At 40.9% G+C, this 22,816-nt stretch overlaps 1 protein-coding gene across 3 annotated transcripts in view; it reads left to right on the top strand.

The window, feature by feature from the left end:
* The first annotated feature begins 8,977 nt into the window (after positions 1–8,977).
* Positions 8,978–22,816, top strand: part of RNASEH2B (ribonuclease H2 subunit B) — a 47,349-nt gene continuing 33,510 nt past the window's right edge. For all 3 annotated transcript variants that reach the window (XR_010612422.1, XM_065678296.1, XM_065678295.1), the window contains exons 1-2: positions 8,978–9,097; positions 22,240–22,311. Coding sequence is in view for 2 of the 3 variants with exons in the window: in XM_065678296.1 (XP_065534368.1) it covers positions 9,034–9,097; positions 22,240–22,311 (136 nt within the window). In the remaining variant the exon portion in view is untranslated. The remainder of the gene's footprint in view (positions 9,098–22,239; positions 22,312–22,816) is intronic.

Here is a 22,816-nt window from a genome sequence, read left to right on the forward strand (position 1 = left end):
CTCTGAAGGCAGATCTTGTCTGTGAAATTCAGATGCCTAGTCTCAGAAAGGCAGTGATGATCTTCTGTTGCTTGTGGTAGGGGTGGAAACACTGAAAAAAGCCTGGCTCTGTAGCTTTCTTGAATTTAAGATCAAGTTAGGTCCCTCACTTAGGCAGGCTTGATCCCATCTTAGGCATGTATACATCAAAGAAGATCTTCTGGAGGATAGAGGTCCTTAGACAATTTGTCCTCTCTGAGACAGACACATAGAGCTCAGCTATTGCATGGTCTGTCTGGCTGTGGCTGGGGGCCCAACCAGTAAACCCACAGCTCTAGATATGCTGCAGTATACAATGAATCTCAGCAGGTTGAAATGACGCAGAAGACCTGGGCAGGGGAGCAGGGGTTATGATGGGGGAGGCTGAAGTACAAAGATAGAAATTAATAAGAAACAATTTGTTCCTTTTAGAATTTGTTTGCATTCATTAGTTCTGCTGCTCGCAAAACAACTTATTCAAGTATGTTGATTGCTTTTGTTTACTCTTGTAAACGCCAAATGCATTTCAAATTCAACTGCTGGAGTAACGGGTAAGCCTGTCCTTAACATACCGCTTGATTTTCAAGGATATCAAATGCAAATTCTGTGTTGTAGGAATATATCTTTTGCAGCAGTATTTGCTGATATTGCAGTCCAAATGCCTAACTATTATAGGAACAACCATTGCACTGACTCTTGCTTACATTTTTAATCTTTCTTTGGACTCTGGCCATTTTCTAAATAAATGAAACATGCCTGTATTGTTCCATCCAGCAGACAGATGATAAGAAGTCTGTTTCAGACTATAGGCAAGTCATTCTTCAGCCAGTCACTTCTAAAGATATGGAACAAGTACAGCAGTCTTTAAGTTTAATGCTACCCTTTCACATTTTAAATCAATTTACAATCTTTCTTTGTAATCAGTTTGGTTGCTTCCCAAATCCAGTACAGGGGATATTTTATTGCCAATCCTTCATTTTTGGTATGATGTTTCTGATAAGGGTTATGTCAAAGAGAACACTTCTTGATCTGTACAGAATCTTTGATATAGCATCTCACACAGGCCCTTTGTTTCAATAAAGCTATAAATGGCACATACACCTTAACAAGTAATTTTTCTAATGATCTGCTTTGAAGGTCACAAAATACTGCTAAGGATGTTCTAAATAACAAGGACCCTTTGCCTTCTAGAATTTCCCTTGAGAACATGCTTGGCTGAAATCAATTTTTATGTACATTAACAATATAATCTCCTTGCAGTGCTCACAGAATAATGGAGTTACTTGCATTAGTGAAGACACAACACTTCATAAGCCAATATACAATTCAACTGAGAATTCTGATTTTCAGTCTGATTTAAAAGTAACCCTAGAATACATCTAGTTTCAACACGATTAAGATGTGCAACAAGCTAAGAATTCACCAAATACCTAATTCCCAGCAAGATTCATTTTGCACATGAATTCAGAAGACTTTTAAAAGATAAATGAAAACCTGTTGTGAAACGAATAGCTTTATATGGTATGGGAGCTGAAACCATTAATTCAGAAGCAACCGAAAATCTTAGTCTTAGGTGTAAAAAAAGTCCTAGGTATAAAAAGAGTTAGGTATATCTGCATATTTCCACAGAAAAGGCTTCTTTTTCCACCTCAAAATTTTGTGTTGTCAGAAAAAGATAAACATGGTTAATTGTCAAGGATTTCTGCATGTCTGGCTATCTGTTTAGAGCTATGGCAATTGTTCTGTCTGGGCTGTCACTTCTGGTCACATGGCCACCATGCATTAACCAGTACCTGCACTCGTCTGCAGTTGTTAGTCTATTTGCACACATTACAGATGCAGACATACAGTACAGTTTGTTTTCTGCATGTGCGATAAGCCATATACTTCCAGAAATGTCAGGCTCACAGTGCCTGAACTGGTCATCTCTGCGCAGTCTTCACCCACAATTCCTAGAAATAAGAATGCATTATAAGATTTATTTAAATATTGACCTCTTGTGTTTGCTTGCAGTAGACCTATTTGGCAAAAATTCTCACTTGCCACATTGTGAGATATACCAGAGCACAGCTGTGTCTATACCAGTAGATGAATCAGACCAGCCTTTCATGGTGCCTAGGAAAGAAGCATGATGCTGACACCGTACTCTTTCCCCAAAACAGGGTGGCCCTGTTCATACTGGGAACAGTCATATCTTATTAGACATCAGCTAATCCATGCAGATACCAGCCATTTTATGAATGCTATCATTCATAGCAGGGAAGCTTTCAGGAATATTCACACCCAGTTTGATAGAATTCTTAGGTGAGAGAAATCTTGGCTATAATGTTGATATTCCACTACCTTTTGGACCTGACCATCAAAATACTCATGGTTAAGTCATTTTGAATTTATGTTTCTTCATCTCACAATCCTCTTCTCCCCCAGAAAGGTCACTAATGCCATCTAAGATATCTTAAGATATCTGACACATGCATATGGGGCTAGAGGGTATGACCAAATATGTACAGGAGACCAGTGCCCTGCTGGACCAGAAGTGGGTGGTCAGGTGTTCCCACAGCCACAAAACCAAGCCTGCAGTCAATGAATGCCATGGATTTTAGAGAGTTGTTGGGGAAAAACATGAATTTGCATCAAAGGTGGCTGAAGTCAGTGGCCTCTTATTGAGGGAGGACACAGACATGCATACATCCACACAATATGCTCCTCCAAGCCCTATTTCCTCAGGAGACTGGTCTATAAACACCGCTCAGAACTTCTGTAATTATTTTTATGTCACTGTTAGTTCCCTATCCTATTCTATCCATGGCAGAGGACATTCTACCTGATTTAAGGACTGTTATGCCACCCCCAGTGACAGAAATTCAATGGGCCTGGTAGGGACCAAGTCTGAGTTTGAAGCATATGTATGACCATCTTTGGCAACAACTATGCTTGGCAGCTTGGCACACTGTATTTGCTAGGAAAGAAACTGAGCCCAAATGAAGGGATCTCTCTGAAGACAGCACTATAAACAGTTCTGCTCTTTGAGATCCCACCTGCAGGGTTTTCTGCAAGAGGATAAGTCTGTTGGTTTACACTTGTATGACTGAAAGCAGATGTTAACTTTTTAAGTTTCATAATTAACCTTGATGGACTTTTGTAATGATTTTTGTGCATGGAATGTTGTCTTAGTTATTGCTGGATATTCAAATTATGCACATGTTGCTTTAGTAACAGACTGCTGTTAGTAAAAAGCAGGGAGAAAAAAAATAGGCAAAAATGAAATCATTAAACACACAGTGGTTTTTCAGAGAGAATTCCTGAAAGAGGGAAAATGGGAACATAGAACATCAAAGGGAATTATAGTAATAATACCATCACATGGCACTTATGAGGTTCACTGTAATGTTCAAATTCAAGTGTTGTCTTCTTTCTCGAACCTTACACTCTTTACAAATATCTGAAAGGAGAATGGAGAGAGGAGGTGGCTGATCTCTTTTCCCAAGTAACAAATGATAGGACAAGAGATAATGGCCTCAAGCTGCTTCAGGGAAGGTTTAGACTGGATATTAGGAAAAAGTTCTTCACTGAGAGGATGATCAGGCATTGGAACAGGCTGCCCAGGGAAGTGGTGGAATCACTGTCCCTGGAAGTGTTCAGAAACTGTGTAGATGAGGCCCTCAGTGACATAGTTTAGTGGTGGATTTGGCAGAACTAGGGTAAAGGGTGGACTTGATGATCTTAAAGGTCTTTTCCAACCTAGCTGATTCTATGATTCTCACCAACCTGGACATTTTGTTTGCAGAGGTTTTTTTTTCCATGCTCTGCTTTTCAAGTGAACACTTATTTTCTGAGAATGTCCTGATAGGGCTGAGTTCATTGAAATCTGCAGTACAGGCAAGCAGGGTTAATATGGCCACTATAATACTTCTTATGCAACAACTTCTAATCTGAAAATGTTCAGAAAAGTCTCCGTATGTTTGTTGGGTTTTGTTTTTTTTTTAAATGTTAATTTTTTTTTTTTTTCCCAGTTTCTGAGTCATAATCTGGAGGATATTTTGCAGTAACTTATTGCTGTGGATGAATGTATCATGCACATTAAACAAGTGTTGCTACTGTTCACTTCAAGCCAGCTCACAATCTGTATACTCATTCAACTCTTTTCTCCAAACAGTATACATCATTCTCAGCAGCTTCTATAAACAGACCAAGTTCTGCTTGCTATAGCAACACACCTCCAAATAGCAAATTTTCTGGTTGATTAAACAGAGGAAAAATAATAGTTCTTAGGTGTTCTGAAGGAAAAGTGGGAGATCCAGCATACTCCGGTCAAAAAAATACCTGCTTGTCCTAACCCCATAATAAAGTCTTCATCTATCCTTCAGGTGTGATGAATGCATGAAAGATGGGTGAAAAAGTAAGAGATAACTATAACAGCTGTATGAAAACTAAGGCCTGTCCCTGTACAGAAAAAAGGTATCTGCAGTTTGGCTATCTACCTCTAGACGGATGGGTTAACTCTTGAGATAAACTTACAAAGCAGGTCAGACAAATATTACTCTGTTTCTCTCCATTGACCCTAAACAATCAGCTTGAAGCTAGATACTCACAATACAAAAATACGCAGTATGAATCCCTTGGTTTCTGTGGGTGTATCCACATTTCCCCATCTAATTCTGGTTTCTTTCCTTTTCTCTGTCTTACTCCTATTTGATCTGACACACAGGCAAACTTTGTAACCCAGTAGGTTATTTCTGTTAAGGCAAAACCTGACAATTGTTACCAATAGGTGTGACACAACTTTGTTAGAGTTCAAAGGACAAAGTGATTTCTGTTCAGAATCTTTTTCATCATTGCTTGAATGTTTTTAAATGAATACTGTTATTTTCCTTAAAATGGAATACTGCAATGAAGAACTATTTCAAATACTTATTTTTCTGCTTGAAAAATTGACTTGGAATTCCAATTAGAAATTCAAACATTGTTTTGAGAGTTGTTTTATAGGTTTGATGTGTGTATGCCTGTATGTGTTCTTTCTGGTCAATGCCATCTCTATATTAGACCTCCATATGTTCTTTTGAGTCACAGCAGAACTTCTAAGGTCACTACGATTTAAATACAGGGATTAACCAGCTGTTAGGTATTTGTGAATTAAAAAAAATGAGATTGGGAAACCACTTTGTGAGGCAAGCTAACCTGTTCTGGAGAACAAGATGACTGCTCATTCCCTCTTATGTGCCAGCACATGTGTGTTTCATATGACAAAATGGAATCTTTCCTGCCATACAATAAGACAGCAGCAAGGCTCGTGTGACAAGATGATCCAGGTACTTGAAATGATGTTGCATTTCATTCATGGAGTATTTTTGGTCACACAATGAAGAACTGTGATTTGCTTCCGTGGGTCAGAGTACAGATACTTCATCATCAGTTTATGTTCAGTTAAAGTATGCTAAGAATATACTATTTGTCATTTAAATTAGCTTATTTTAATGTATAATGAAGCATGATTCATGTTTCCTTATACATTTTTATTAGGCTTTCCAGTTTTCATGTTTATCTTATTTTTATTTCTGTGTATCCACCATTAATCATAAGGATGTGATTCTTGTCTAATGAGAAGAAAAATAAGGGGAAAAAAAGACTGAAGAAAATATTTTCCATTTGTTTCAATGCCATACATCTTTTATTTTGAATAAACCCAAACAAAACAATAACTTGAACTGTGATGAACAGAGAGCAGTATTTGAAGCTAAATCACTTTAAATGAATCATAATTATCCTTGAACATCAGCTAAAGTTACATGTATCAATAAGCCTGGGATGAAATTTAACACTTGCATACATACAGCTGACCCTTAAATGTGCAGATCAATGGATATAAAGTTATCCATGCAAATGTTTGAACCACTGAAGCATAAAATAGATAAACTTGGCCCATAAACATAATTTGTTTGTTGAAACAGTGTAAAATGAAACATAATCGTAAGTGGAAACATTTTTGTCTTTCAAGTGACAACCTTGACTTAACAATGAACCACACTTCTTTCTAAACATTGCTCCATTTCTTGCTCCAAGCAAGATTTAAGAGTTACTTCACTTAAATGCAACTTGTGCATTTAAGTGCATCCCCACTTGTGCTGGGGAGGAGGAAAGGGTAAATTCCACAGCTGAAGGTAGACAAAGGTAGGGTTTCTTTGGCAGCAGAAAGCCAGTAATTTTTGCTTGGCAAAAAGGGATGCTTGCATTTGCACAGCCATTTGGATTATGAGAAGCAGCCCCAGAAGAAATGAATGAGTGGACAGCATGCAGGTGAAGTCTGAATGCACATCACATGGCTCTGAAATGTGTAAACTGATTTTCCTCAGATAGGATGCAGTACCATATTGCATGCATTTAGCTTTCTGGATGAGTCATATGTAGCCAAATGACAATACCCATGGTGTGTAGAATTAAGATTTGAGTATTTACAATGATATCACCACAGCAGTTCAGATCAGTCTAGTGTTTTAAACGTCAGCATTTTCCTTCTGGGAGATATCACTAAGGTTTAAAAGTGTTGGCAAGCCTGAAGGGAAACGATTTAATTCTTAAGCAAATAAGATTTTAGTATCATCAGCTCCTGACAGAAATCCCTAATTACTATATCTTCTGTTTATAATGATATAGTATATCCTCTGTTTATAAAGAGAGAGAGTATATCTCAAATGTGCATGAGTAACAACAGAAAGCTTTAAATACGTATAAATTACTGCATTATTTTTATTCCAAAACTGATGTCATTCTAAATCCTTATTCTGGCCCATTTGCGAATTTCTGTTTGGGAATGTCCCTGGAAAGGGACATTACAGATCCCAGGGCCAATATGCATCTAGAGATTGTGGGAGATGCTCATAAATTAAAAGAAACAAACAGTTGGAATGTCCATTCAGTTCAACTGGTGTCAGGAGTACTTGGTACCTCTGAAAATTAGCTTGTTTACCAGGTGCTTAAATAAGGATGGATTGGTGCTTTGAAAAATGTGAGCTCAATAAGTCAGTTTTGTGTATGTACAGCAACGTTTGCTACAACATTTCCATCACTCACCACAGTCAGGTACGAAATGGATGTCTGGAACAACTGCAGATTTTGCCTCTAGACTTGACCTTGACAAACACTGTACCTGGAGGCTTGTATAGTTGGATTCCCAGCTTTTCCAGAGCTTTGTTAAGCTCAGTGGTGTACAACAGCCTGCATCTCATTGTCATTTTCAGAACTGGAGGCCAAATCAGTGTCATTATTTATGGAGAACCTTTTCTCCACATGGAAGGCTTTCCTTCTAGGAAGGTTTCAACAGCAACCAGCTCTATTCTGCTCCTCCAGTACTCTTGTATGATTACAGTGGAACAGGTGCGAGCCTCTTTCTCTCTTTGCTAACGAAAGTACTAAGAAGGGTTTTACAAGACTCATCAGTGAATGTTGCAACCCAGGCATATGCTATGGAAACTGCAATCACTTTGAAAGCAAGTGATTTCAGCATGTACTCCTTCAAAACACATGGTGTGGTGTGGTTTTTGGCACTTAGATATTGCCCTACTTCAAGCAGGGGACAAAATCAGGAAAATTAAAATAAAATAAATTTAGATTAATGTAATCTCAGTTATGAATGTATATGCTCAAACTTCAGGAAATTATTTCTTTCAGCCTTAGATCAACTCAGCTGTTTTGCATATGTTGGCCTTGGTTAGTTCTGCTCTGGTTTGGGGCATAGATGTTAGTATGTTTTTAATATTTGTTTCATATCTCTGTGATTTACAATTGATAGATATACTTTAATACTTTTGATAACATGTAATATTTGTTTCCTAAATCTCCGGGACAGTGGCCATCAACCCATTCTTGTGTTGATAAAATGAAGTGTATGTACATATGTATATGCGTAGGAAAATACGTGCAAGTGTGGATCCTATTTTGACTATGGCTCCATGGTGCAATCTGAAGATACAGGACCAGACTATAGCAGGATCAGATTATACATACCGAGTGCCATGAGAGGACTGCCCATGCCCAGCCTTGGAGGACGAAGTTCCACAGAATGGCAAAGGCTGGCAGGCACCCTTGGAGAGAGTTTAGTCCAGGTCCCTGCTCAGGGCTGTGCCAGCTACAGTGGGAGCTCAGGGTGATGTCCTGTAAGGTTTTTAACATCTCCACTGATCGGGACAACCACTATGAGCCTGGCTCCATCTTCTTTAGGCCCCCTGTGAGATATTTATGTGCATGGATTAAGATCCCCCAAATCTTCTGCAGGCTGAACAGCTCCAGCTTTCCGTCCTCCCTCACATCTGATGTTGGAATCCGTTAACCACCTCCGTGACCCTGCATTTCAGCCCTTATGTCCAAACTCATCACACTTAATCGAAGCTGCACCCCTTCTACACAAAGCTTTCTGCAGAGAGGCCGCCCCCTGCCAGGGGTTGGTAGCGTCGGAGCAGCGACAGGCACAGCTCAGCTAAGCTCATCCTAACGTCTGCCACAAACCACTGCAAAACGGTCATCCCCAAGCCTGGGATGGGTCAGGGTTAAAAGAAAGCCTTTGCCTGCCGGCCCTCAGGGTGAGGTGGAAGACGTGTATGGTAAAGCAGCCCCACTACCTGTACGCTCCTCGGAAGAGAGGAGCGGAAAACGGCTCCGCAACCCCTCCGCCCCCCGCTCCGCTCGCCCAACCGCCCGAGGGATGAGGAGAAGCTTTGCCGCTCTCTGTACTGCCCGCAATGGCTTGTACCATTCTCTCCGCGTGGGAGGGGGAGACGACAGAGGACGAAACAGTGAATCGCCCGCATCTCAGTGCCCTGCTGCCGCCCGCACTTCTCTCCCGCCCCCGGCGTGGTGCCGCCCGCCGCCACGCAAGAGACTGCGGGAAGCAGGGCCCCGGGCAGACGGTAGTGTGCGGCGCCTCTTCTCGCCTCTCCCCGCCTCTCCCCTCATGGCCTGTGCGGCCCCGCCCCGGGCGCCATGTTGGGGCGCGAGCGGCGGCGCGGTCGCGGTTAGCGGAGCATGCACGGCGCGAAGCAGCGTCCCGCGGGCGCGCACCCTGGCCAGTGGGTGCTCATTGCACCAGGTAACGCAGCGCGGCCCCGAGGCGGGACCCGGCCGTGCTCGTCTGTACCGCATCGCGGCGGGGCCGGGCGGTCTCTCGGCCGGGTGACCGGTGCGTCTCTCCGAGGGATGGGGCAGGTCTCTTGAGCTGCTGCGTGCAGCCAGCCCCAGCCCTACAGTGGTTAGGACGTTTGGAGACAGCCCTTACACAAGGCCCTACAGAGTATACCTGCCTTGTTCTCTCTATGGACCCTGCTTCCCTCAGTGCATCCCTGCGGTTTATTTCTGTGTGTCATTAGTTTTTTCCGCAGGCCAGCTCTGTCCTGGTTCGCGAACAGTGTTGTGAGCCCCGGGGAGAGGAGGTGCAGAAGAGAGGTCTCGTCAGTGAGGTCCCTGGTGGAGCCTCACCCTCATCAACCTGCTGTGGTAGCCCACTTTGCCTCCGTCCCCTTTGCCCTTTCCTACTTTTTTTTGGAAGGAAATGGTTTAATGCCCTAAGCCTCAGCTTTAAAACAAGTTCCTTGGAAACTGTAAGCCCTAAGCCAGAGTGAGCTCTCCTCAGCTCTTCCTCTCTATAGTCTAAAGGAGACTTCCACATGGCAGTTCTGCAGATGCAGTATACACAGGGCTTTAAGCACGATGTAGGTGTACTTTCCCTCACTTTGTGCTGAATAACTAGGAAGATGCCTTTTCCCTTTTATTTGTGCCTTTTTTTTCACGTTTAAAATTTAAATTCACAGATCACAAGTTTTTTGTGTTAAAGAGGATGACTGAAACAGGATGTGCTCAAGCTCCAAGGCACTAGGAGGCATTTCATAAGTACTTTTTTTAGTTTCATTTCTGAAAGAAGTGCAACTTCCAGTTATATGTGGGTCATCTTTGTATTGTGCCTGTTTCTTACCCCACCCAAAACGTTTGAGTTTTAACCAAACCTGATAAAAAGGAGGAACTCTTTGAAGTAATTTTATGAGCTTTGTGAAAATGTCTGTGATGATGTGAGAAGTGTTATAAATAGCACCTCTCAGGGAAAGGTATGAACTCAGCAAAAGCTTAGTTCAGGAAAGTTTGAAAACATGCAAGAGCTCAGTCATGAGACATGTATCCATAGGAAACCAGTCCTCTCTAGTTACATGATAAACAGAACCAATTGTTATGTTTCACTGATTCCACCCTTCCTCTGGTTTTAACTTTTCAATCCACCCTTTGGATTTTGATATGCTTAATGCCTAAAGAAGGAATTTAAATGTGAGGGATTCCTTTTTTTAATATTGACTCCTGCAGACTAGTATTTAAAGGCGTATCTTGTATCAGATGATTGGCTGTGCCAACAGATGTCCATACTGTACAAATATTTACAAATACACTTAACTTATGCATGAGTAGTCAGTTCTGTGCAGTAAGTTAAATTCTTCAGTAAGTATTTGCAGGATTGGAGCCAGAGCTTGTAACTTTCATGAAGCCAGACAGTTTGTATTACAAATTATGCCAGGACAGCTCTCACAAAATTTATATAGTGCTCCAGACCTGTAAGAAAGTTTATTAGCCTTAGTAGAACCTCTGAGCACGTAGTGATTTTAAAAAAATTCTGTGGCTGGTAATTTCAGAACTCCAAGGCTGATGAAACTTGCCCGTCGTATAAATAGGACTGCTGGAATGAAATAGATTTAATGATTTTCGTTTGGGTTTAACTTTTTGCAGAAAAGAGATTATTTTAAAAGTTCGTGTCTGACACTTTCCAGAATTTTGCATTTCTTTGCTTTGTTGAATGGATCACACAAGTTCTTCATTGGCCATTTAACAGAATTTGTGGTAGGAAGATCTGATTACTTTTGTGAATGAAGATGGATGCAGTTGGATTTATAGTAAAAAATGCTCTTTATGTTAAATTTTATTCATATGGCAATCCATATATTCATAAAACTGCATAGCATTATGCCACATACATACATAAAAATATCTGGTGTAAATAATTGCAAGATCTGGTTCTGGATGTGAATTTAATACCATTTGTTAATAAGTCTACCAACACTTTCTGGGTGTCAGTGGCCTGTTTATCTTCTTGTACCTGTGGCTGTTATCCTGTGCATAGTGGGAAGAAGGAGCAAGGTGTGTTTTAATAGTATGCAAGAAGCTCCAAAACCTCTCATGTAATAAAGATACGTTTTAAGGTCTTGGTTTCAAGAGCTTAGGTTTGTTTTAACTACTCACCTGGGTAGTCTGCCTCCTAAAACAGCTTTTAAGGTTAATAATTGGTACCATCCTGCACAACCTAATAGCATCTCCACTTGGATATATGCCATCCATCTCTCTTTGCATGTGATATCTTAAAAGTTTCTGTATAAGTGGAGGTCATAGCATGGGCAGGGACACCATCCACTAGACCAGGTTGCTTAAAGCCCCATCCAATCTGGCCTTGAGCACTTTCAGGGATGGAGCATCCACGGCTTTGGGCAACCAGTTCCAGTATCTCAGCACCCTCATAGTGAAGAATTTTTTCCTGATACCTAATCTATAGTTTACCCTCTTGCAGTTTAAAGTCATTCCCCCTTGTCATGTCACTACATGCCCTTATAGGTAACTACTTCTACGAAGAGCCTCAATGTCTTAGTATGGAGAAGAATGTGATCTGTTACAAGTATAGAAGTAAAACAATGAGAACCGCAACTTGCTTTCTGAAGTATCAGTAGTTTTCAATCATTAAGATTGCTAGGGGTTTAACAGTAGCTTCCTAGAACAAGGCAGAATTATGGCTGGTCTTCTGAACCGTGATGCATGTGTTGCTCTGATTCCTTAGTTGTTATATTGTTTTTTGCTGATTTTGCATAAGTCTCTGACTGTGGTTTTGTTGGTTATGTGAATGTAGAAACAGAACTATAAAAAGCACATGCAAGAGAAGGATGAGTTTCTTTCTTTTTTGGACTTCAGCAACTGACAACATGGGATTGATGTCTGAAACACAGCTGCTAAAACCAAGCAGGCAGATTTCATTTTCTAGTTGCCATAGAAAGTGAGCAGAGTATGCTTGTTTGATTTAGTATTGAAGGTTATAAAATTATTACTCATTTCCTTGTTTCAGTATACATTTATACACTTTGTTATATTGAATAGTCAGTAAATTGCTGCTTGCTGTTTAGAGCACATGTGATGACAGAGGAGTTAAATTTCAATTTTCTTTCTGATTTTGTAATTCTTTCATTTATTTTAGTGTTCTGGAAACAGCTTAGAAACAAGGAATCTTCTCAGTCAGGTAGAACTGCCTAGTTCTTTGTGGAAGACATGGTATGGCTAGAGGAGTAGTGCAGCTGGAGTGGTTGTTTTATGAATGATATATGTTATCTCAGCCCTCTTGAACTGTTCTGGAGATTCAGACTGTCATTTTCTGTTTCAAGTGATTAACTCTATCATTACATTTCTGGTACTGTAAAACTTTGTTAGTGTCCATCTCATACCATCATAGGACAGAGCTACACACAGCACAGATCCTTAGGTATTTTTTGTGGATTATAGAGGTGGGTGGAGGTGGGAAGGGTGAGCAGAGTTACCTGAGCTGGGGAGCAGAGTTGATGTTCAGTCAGCAGGCCAGTCACCCTGTGCTTCATTTCCATCAGTCCTTGCATTCTCTCCTGTGGCATTCTTTCCTCGTTCGCCATTCTTACCAGCAGCCCTGTGACAATCTTTGCTCCCCCCAGCCCTTCACCGCACTGAAGCACTCAGGCTTTTTGTCATGTGAGAGTCACACAAGGGAAGTCTGAGTAGGAAGAGGAAAAGAGAGCCTCAGACAGTCATATCTGGGCTGGCTGGTAAACTGCGTCTAGGTGAGGTAGCATTTTTTATCTTTAGGAATAATAGCCTGCCCTTGTCCTGGTGAGAGCTCCAGTGATGTTGTTTCTGCTGTTATTTATTTTTTTCCATGGAGGCAGGATTGTGCAGCCTTATCATGGACATTTAGAGGAAAGTTGAGAAATGAATGTGAGTAATCAAAAGAGAAAATGATGAACAAACAGGAAGAGGGTAGATGGAGTGGTTGGTCATATGGAGGGAGGTGATGAGGACTGAAAACTTGGATGTATGGGTAGGAGTAGAGCTGTGCGTGCTGGGCTTGAAACAGAGTCAATTCTTTGGGCAGTTTCTCCAGTTGCAGATTAACTATGCTGTGGATATACAGGCACCAGATTTGGCCTAGAGCAGGCTCAGCTCAGCACTAACAGTTTATTAGTTCAAGCGCTGTGCCATGTTAACACATCTCTGCTATTTCCAGGACCAGCTTTGCAGTGCAGCTGCTTTCAGACAGTGTCTGAACTAATAAGTCCTGATGGACCCAAGCTGGCTCTGTGCAGACCCACTTGGGTGTTTCTGTGCTGTGGTTCACGTTCCAGGGGATTTTATTAGCTTGGCTGGGAACCGGGATCTGAACTTGCTTTATGCAGGGTAGTTGATGTCGATGGTTAAGAAGACCTCCCAAATCTGGAGTTCTGGAGGAATCATGGTACAGAGACACCAAAGGGCTAACAGGTCCTGAAAGACCCACATTGACTTCATTGATGGACGACTGATTTTCCAGATTGTGCTTTTCTGCGTTTCTTGTAGTAGTTGGATAATCAGGAGTGTTATATTACCCATGTATTCAAGCCCCCTTTATCCTTGAGGATGTAGAGCTTCCTGTACAGGCTTCCTGTTGTATTGGTCTGGCTACTGAACAGGTAGAAGGGAAGCAAGGTAGCTCCTGAGGATTAAAACCTGGCCATCTCACAGCTAGAAGAATGCTGATGGTGTGCTTTGTGCTTTACTAGAGGAGATTCTGTCTGTGTTTCTGGAGTATTCACGTACATTTTTTTTTAAATCCTGCTACCTGAACCAATGAGGTTTATTTTTTTTATGTTCATATAGGAAATGTGTACTTGCTTTGTGAGCTGGGCCCATGGAACTACCATTTTTAATATTTTCTCTGAAAATAAGAAACACTATTTTCTAGACAGAAATACCCCACTTAATTGTAGGGTTCTAAAGGCAGAGCTTTGAAAGACCCTCGGATGCTTAGATAAAGTTGCTCTGTGTGACTTAGATCCTACCTGGGATCTGTATAACAAACACACATTCTTACATAGTGGCTTCAAACTGGTCTTGTGAATAGTAACCAAAATGACACAAGCTGCTTAACAGGGTGGGTGTGAAGGGCAGTCTCTTTTCAGTACACTTTCTCAGGGATAGGTGTTACGTCAAAACTGAAATTATTTATATCCTTCACTGGTTTTAGCAAAGAGGTCAGGAATTGAAGGCACTTTTCTAAGCCTGGTGTTCCACTCTACACCTGAAGTTAAGACTGCTGTATTTAATTTGTCCGGAGTTTGTCTTTATTAGGAAAAGAAGTAGAAGTTAGCTGCAAGCTGAAAATTATTTTCAGCCTTTATTTTTGTGAACTAGGCAAGTTTAGTTTACTACATATTTTCAGTCTGCTGTTTTCTTCAACAGTAAATTGATTAGCTTTTTTATTGTTTTATGGGAACTGCCATATGAGTACCACTGGAAGGATTGCAAGGGGGGAAGGAAATTAACAATCCTATTATTTTTAGGAATTACTTATTTAAAAATAAAAGGAGCAGTTTCACATTAGACTTGGCAAGTTGTTTGAACAAATCTCATGTGTGCCAAAAGTCAGATGGAGGGAGAAATAAATGGACTGTGATGCCAAACCATAGGGCATCAGCACACATTAATCCTTTGTTCTCTCAGATGAGATTAAGGAACTTTTGTCTCTGTGGAACAATAGTGGAAACATTTGACTTGAAAATTTTGGGTCATATTGAGAGAAGATGTCATAGCAAAAGAAGTAGTGGAATACCTAATGCGTGAAAGTATTTTGCTTTAAAATTAGGCAGGTTTTGTATCTTTTTCTTTCCATTCTCATACCTTGCCCTTAAAGCTTTGATACATGCTTTTAGTTAGCATTTAAAAGCCAGTTCAGGTCATCTGCTACAAAAGAGACCACACTGCTGGACTATTAGGGAGTTTGTCTCAGAGTTGTAAGAATGTCAAAATTGAGCAAGATACTTGAACATTAATACTTCCAGAATGAATTAGATAAAGAACTTGGAAATAATGTTTACAATAAACAAATACATATATGTTTTAATAGCTGACTTAAAATATTAGAAATACTATATAAAATATGTGCACATGTTTTTGTGTCTTTTTAATAAGGTGAATGTGAATATGCTTCTTTCAGAAGTTAGGACTCTGTGGGCATTTTTTTGCTTAACCTCCCCCTAAACGGGCATTTGCATCTCCTGAACAAAGCCTTTTGCCTGTAGGTAATTTGCACCATTTCTTGTATGTCATCTCTTAAAAGGCATACTGAGCTCAGCTGTGTATGAAGCAGATATAACTGGCAAACTAAGGAGCCAGAAGGAAGCATAGCAAATAAAATAACTGAAAAGAGATGTTTTAATGTGTAACACCATCTCCTACTTCTGCTTTCTGCCATCTGGCTTGGAAGAGACCAATTTATGCCAATTTAGGCCTCTCTGGGAATAGGTCTGATTCAGGCAGTAATACATCTGCACCAGTGTTGACCCTATAAATATTGAGAAGGGAAGTCTGAAGTTTTTATTCTTCCAAGTGATAACCTGTTCTTGAACTTCTCAAGACTGATCTCTCCTTTATTAAGCTCAAAGTCCTACATGTTCTGCCTAGCATCGAGATTTCAGTAACAGATGAATTAGTATGGTCCATTGTTGCCACTGAGTCCATGAACATGTTTTTTGGCCTAAGGAGTGGACTATGCCAGCATAAGGGGAAGCCGAAAGATGCTCTCAGGCAGAATCCTTAATATTTAGCTGTATTGTATAGCAGTTACTGGAGCAAAGGACCTTTTAAACCATTTAGTAGCATTTCCATGTGAAGTTTCGCTCAAGATAGAAAACAATGTCATTTTCAGTACTAACTTATCATTATGTTTTATTATAGGATTTTCAGGTGAAATGGGAGCCAGAAAGACTTTAAGGGGTATAAAGTATGTCACATTACATGTTACTTCCTTAGGGTACCAGATACTAAATGCTGGGATTACCAGTCTATCTGATAACCAGTCTATTTTACAGCAGGCATGGCAAAAGTCCTCTTACTGAAGCTAGTAATATATATGGTCAAGGAGAGGATAAGGTGGTCAGGTAACATGAAGTTTACATAACTGCATAACAACTAAGAAGGTATTGACAAAAATCAAGTGTTTGCAGGTGCAAAGCCATATCTTACATATAAGCATCTGCAAAACAAGGCTGTTTGCAGAGGTAAATCCAGCAGTGTACCTGAGAGTATCCCCTTGAGAGTATTGTGAGCCAAGGAAGTAACAATGTAGTCTTGTGGTTCATCTCTTGATTTGTTACCTCTGTAAAGTCGCATACAGTCTAGTTTTCTAATTAGCTTACACTGGTCAAAGACCCCAGTGTCACATACACAGCAAGTTACATTCTATGCCATCTGCTTCTGCCATGGGTTCTGTTGTTTTGTTCCAATGATCATAGAATCGTTGAATAGTTAGGGTTGGAAAGGACCTTAAGATCATCTAGTTGCAACTCCCCTGCCATGGGCAGGGACACCTTACACTAAACCATGCCACGGAAGGCTTCGTCCAACCTGGCCTTGAACACCACCAGGGATGGAGCATTCACAACCTCCCTGGGCAACCCATTCCAGTGTCTCACCACCCTAACAGTAAATAATTTCTTCCTTATATCCAATCTAAACCTCCCCTGTTTAAGTTTTAACCCATTACCCCTTGTCCTGTCACTACAGTACCTAATGAAGAGTCCCTCCCCAGCATCCCTATAGGCCCGCTTCAGATACTGGAAGGCTGCTGTGAGGTCTCCACGCAGCCTTCTCTTCTCCAGGCTGAACAGCCCCAACTTCCTCAGCCTGTCTTCATACGGGAGGCACTCCAGTCCCCTGATCATCCTCGTGGCCCTCCTCTGGACTTGTTCCAGCAGTTCCATGTCCTTTTGATGTTGAGGACACCAGAACTGCACACAATACTCCAGGTGAGGTCTCACGAGAGCAGAGTAGAGGGGCAGGATCACCTCCTCAACCTGCTGGTCACGCTCCTTTTGATGCAGCCCAGGATACGGTTGGCTTTCTGGGCTGTGAGCGCACACTGCTGACTCATGCTCATTTTCTCATCGACCAGCACCCCAAAGTCCTTCTCCGCAGGGCTGCTCTGAATCTCTTCTCTGCCGAACATGTAGCTGTGCCTGGGATTACTCCGACCCAGGTGTAGTAGCTTGCACTTGGCATGTAACCCTATGGTGAGTGAGAAGAGCTTACTGACCTTGGTGAAAATCAATCCTTTTTTTTTTTTTTTTTGTGACTGGTTATTTCTCAGATGGATCAGTGAACTGAGCTGACTTGCTATGTGGCCATGAGATTGCTACGTTTAATGGAAAGAAAGGAGCAGCGATGTACAACAGGGGAGTGAACAGAGGCTGGGACCTCCGGACTGAGCTTTTGAATGACCTGTGATCTTTGGTCGTTTGAAGCCATTCATGAAACAGTACCCTCAGTCGGTGCATACTTGAATTCATTCACTATGCTTATAGTTAATAACCTTTTAGCTTACAAAAGTTTTCAAAAGTTTGGGTGCTACAAAGTACTGGATTTATTAATTTTCACTGAACTCTTTTCAGGGCATGCTACAGGACAGAGGACACAGGCACTGAGTTAAAACCATTTACTTCAGGGTTGACTGATTCTAAAAAGAGCCTAAATAAAATGATTATTTGATTTAGCATATCTTACCCTTAGGCTACAGAGTTTAGGTCTTCCATAAAATGTCCATTTAGTGGGCTCCATCATAATGTCTCTGTCTGACAAACCTTTCGTGCATGGTTGGAAGTTAAGAAGGGAATGGAAAAGTCTTGTGTAGGTGACGTATGGTTTAATATCTGTTTTTAAATGAAATCTTAACTTTATATTTCCAGACTTTTAAATAATCCTGTTTTTTGCAGGGCGATGGTGGTAGGGAAATTTGTGCTCTCAGAGGGTTTTTTCCTCTTACGCAATTGACAGATATTTACAGCCTTTTTGCTTGCTTGGCTGACAGCTTTTTGCATGAGAATTCCATATAACTTGATATTAGTCTGTTATATATAGTATTCTATAAGCAATTAAAAAAAAAAAAAAACCCAAACCAAACCCCCCAGAAAAAAAACACCAAAACACGTGAATAGTCTTTGCATCATCCGTAACAGTTTCATAGATCTTAGTGGGAGTTTTTATGTTCTTTTCCAATTTATTCATATTGCTGTACCGGCTAACATTTTTTTTTTTAAATAGCCAGATTCATTAGTGCCTCATATCTATCCTTAGTGGAATTAGTTATTGCCAGAAATCCTTTGACAGCTGGTTCATTTTCACTTTGTTCTGTTTATATATTTTATAGAATTTGCCTGGTTGTATGTCTGACCTCCACGAAATACGATAGGCTTTTCTCCTTTTCTGTAATGGAAGGCTCTGTTTAAGCTTTTATAGTCTCTTTTGCTCAGTTTCAGGATTCTGAGGTTCTGTCTGTAGAGTCTAATACAACTGATGGATGTATCACCTACATTTTTAGATGGACTTTGTATGATTCGGTTAACAGTAAATGAACAGTAGACTTAAGCAAGTAGACATACTTATCAGGCCAGTGTTGGCATTTAATTGTCCTCAGAACTTCCTCTTCTGTACAGCCACAGTGGTACTATATCTGGATTCATTCTGTCTTGCTGGAGGTGTGAGTAAGTTCAATGGAGATAGAGGCATGTACTTGCAGTGGATGATACAGGTGGGCTTAGGATTTAGGTGGGTTCGGGTGCCCCCTGGAAGTACCTGTCAACTGTCTTCCCTGGCAGTTTAGAGGGTGGCTTGCAAATTGAGATGCTTCCTTCGGACAGAATTAATTGAGCCTCTCTGTACCCCTGTGTCAGTTTTTGTATCCTTGTAGTGAATGTTTTCCTAGGATAATAGCATACCATACTGGCACATCTGTTACTATGCTGACCTGTACTCGCTGTATGTAACCTGCAGCTGTAAGCTGCAAGACACTGGGTAGTTTAACTCTTAGTTTTGCTAGAAAACTGCTACAGTACTGCTTTTTAAGAAGTCTGTATTTACTTAGCTAGGAGAGATCCATGCCCAAATACAGGGACTGATAAATGTTAATGATAAATATTAAAGAAATCCAGTTACCTTTCCTGGCTAAAGGCCAGAGCACACACAAGTTAGGTGTGGACACCTGACTTCAAAAATCCCTTGTGCAGCTTTTTCCTAGTCATGAAGTGTTTCAATTCAGATAATTAGGGCCTTTTTTGCCCTTAAGGCCATGTTAATATTGCATGCAGTTTTCCAAGCAGGTATTCTCCCAGTTTCCTCTCTTTATCTGCCAGCTTGACATCTAGTAGAGCCAATCTGTAACAAAAATATACTTCAGATGGTCCTGGAAATGTAGTGAGGTATTGCCTACATTTTGAGGAAAGCGAAGGTGAAAGAAATTCAAAGAGACCACTTTTGCCTTTGTCCACTTCTTGTGTGTGTTCCCCTTCTGGTAAAGGGCGTTTTGTGGAGAATGTGACATTTGCTATGATCTTGTCAGCAGGAGATGCTGGGACTGAAAGCTGCAACTCAGACTTTTCATTAAGGTATGGTCACTGCTGTCCTCTGTACAGTGATGAACTCCATGGAGCTTGGGGAGGACCAAAGAACTAAATGAGCATAGCTGTGCTCCTCTTCATGTGGGGAATTGCTACTGGCCGAGCCAAGGCAGCTGCAGGGCCAGGCTGGGTATACAAAGGGGCAGAGCAGAAGGTACTGAGGCTGGGCTAGTATGGGGCAGGGCGTGGTGCTGGAGTACAGTTGTCTGGGCTGGGAAGACGGAGGATTGATGAGGAAGAGATGGGACACTGTATCCATTGGGTTTGTTACACTGAGTGCTCCTTGTGTTCAGGTGTCTCCCAGGTTTAGCGGGAGGGATGAATCCAGTGTGTTCCTAGAAAGTTAGGAACAGATCAGCTGAAGATGTGAACTTTGTTAAGAACAGCTACATTAGGAAGGATTGTCTACTTAATTGTTCGCGTTATAGAAGATGCAACTTAGGGCTCAGCTGGACTCATTCCCAATGTTCATAAATCTGTGCATGGAGAAAGCAGAGCAAGTGAGCGCTAAAAGTTCCTTTGGGGATTTTTGTTTTGCATTTTGTTTTAAATTTTGAAACTCACATTTAGTGTGTATATTTTAACATGTTCATGTGAAACACATCAAAGTAAGCACATGCAGTGTGTTTCTTTCACTGTCATTAATCACTGCGGTGTTTTAAAATGTAACAAAAAATAAACTAATGTTAAACTGTGGTCAAGAATTGAAATATACACAGCTCTGGAAATTTGAAGTTCGCCTTTACCAGGGCAAATGTAGCTTGACAACCGTGTGTGTTTATGTATCAGCATATGAAGCAAGTCTGGTTAGCAAATACGGACTTTTTCCATTAAAACCCCTCAACTGATATTGAAACTTTTTAAAGCACTTTTTCAAGCCACGTGAAGACTCCGCTAAAAATCTGGGGGAAGAAAATGACTGTAAATTCTCCAAATCTCTCTGAGAACTATTATCCTTCAACACTTTATCACAAAGCACACTTGCTTTTTAAGCCCTGCTTATGTCTTTATCTGGGCGATTTCTGTTTGTGGCACGACTGAATAACCAGGAGTGGATGTAGAAAGATGGGGGTTATTTAGGGCTTTAATTTTTTTTTGCCACAGAGGTGCCAGTGAACAGCCTGTGAGAAGTCCACCTGCCCTTTCCAAGTGTGTTGGGGAAAGGCTTTCAGCCAGAGTGGAGGACACCTATTTTTGGTGTACTTGAGGTTCCTACTTCCCTGTTTTCCATAGACAAGAACTGTGCTATCTCCCTCTCCACAAACCTCCTGGATGCTATTGAAAGGTGAAGGACGACGATGTGGCACTTCTGTTCCTTCCAGTGGCCTCCCTTGTGAATAGTTGTGCAGCTCGCCTCAGCTGCCCCTCTCTGCTTTCCTCAGCAGCGAATATCAGTCTGATCTCTGTCAGTCCATTCTCTGGGGTCTGAATACCGGTTATGTATGTGAAATGCTTTAGTAATTTTCCTTGCTCTGATGAATGCGTATATGAGGGGAACTGGGACAGAACTGGCAGCATGCAAGCTAAGAAGGATGATGCTGTCATGTTGCTCTTCATTCAGATGTGGGAAGTTGTTTTCATAAATATAAGTTAGAATTCCCCTAAAAGAGAACTTGGACAGAGTATAATTAACTGGGGATCCTTATAGATGTTTTCTCAGACTTGACTCGGCATCCTTGTGGGAGCTGTTTCCTTTCTAGTTTATATTTATTTTTTTTATTTTCACAGGGAAAGAATACTTCGTGGTTGTGTTTTTTATCTGTTTTTTAGGGATTTTTTTGTGGGGGGTTTTTGTTGTTGTTTGTTTTGGGGAGGTTTTTTTGCTTAAAGACACAGAAAGGAGAGCATCTGTCAGAGGCTTAAGCCAGAGGTGCTGTATTCCCTCAGCTTCTTTTTCCTCTGGAGGGAGTTAAATGCACTCTTTATTTTTCAAGATTATATATAACAGATAAACAAGTGTGCATGTTTAGTAACAACCACTCAGACAATTTCTGACCCATATTCCTGCATAATTGGGCTTCTTGAAAGCTTTAGAAGACCACTGTTTCTTCCCATGAATATTTTACCTTTTGCACTTTTAACTCTTTAGTGTCCATGCTGTGCTTGGCCTAACTTACTAAAGCCTTCTCATTGTCTTTGTGACTAAACAGGGCAACATATCAGTTCCTCTCACTTAACTGAAATATCAAACTTAGGGCCTCTCTTGCCTGAGGCTCTCTAGGGGGAAATGGTTTTCAAAATCTAGATCATCCCCAGGTGCATATCTTTCCTGTGGCAGATAGAGAGGGCCAGGAAGTCTGGAATTATAATTTAGGTGTCTTGATCAGGTAAGATGAATTTGGGCTGAAGCTTATAACTTTCAGGCAGAAAATACATGAGTTTTCAAAAAGTGTCAGTCCAGTTGATTCTGAATGCCTTGGAGAAGCATGGCAGAATGTGAAATACTTCTTCATTTACAAGGTCACAACTCTTTCCTCTCCCCCTACAGAGGCTGCTACTGACTTTCCTGAGACACCTGACAGTGAACCTTTGTTTACAAAGCTGCGCAATCCAAGCACAGGCAAGTTTTGCAATTGTGACATGAGCCTGTTAATGTTCTGCTTCATTCCCTCCACCACCAAAAGGTTCATATTTTGCAAACTGAAATAATGATGATAGTATAAGTCTTACACACAAAAAACGCTGCAGGCGATGCCAGATAGTTAATGCTATGCAAACATTTAGGATTTCTTTTATAATTTCAACTGGTTGAACTGTTTATTCATCAGGAATATTGGCAGCACAAACAAAGAGGTGTAATGTAAGTTCTGTTTTTAAGTTCATTAGTTTTGGGGAGCTTACAGTGTTAGGTGTTAAGCCTAGGCTTTTTTTTAATCCAAATCTAGGCTTCATGGCATTCATCTTATGCTATAAAGTAAATAGGCAGAGTTACAAGAGCTGATTCAGTTATACTTACCAAGTTTTTGAGTCTTTTCATTTTAAAATCAAATTTTCTTCTTGCCCTGGTCCAAGTGGTGGTGTCTCTTTTCTTGTTAGTAAATGATGAGACACTTTGAATTCAAAAT

This window comes from Lathamus discolor, chromosome 4, assembly GCF_037157495.1.
Source record: "Lathamus discolor isolate bLatDis1 chromosome 4, bLatDis1.hap1, whole genome shotgun sequence".
Classification (NCBI taxonomy): domain Eukaryota; kingdom Metazoa; phylum Chordata; class Aves; order Psittaciformes; family Psittacidae; genus Lathamus; species Lathamus discolor.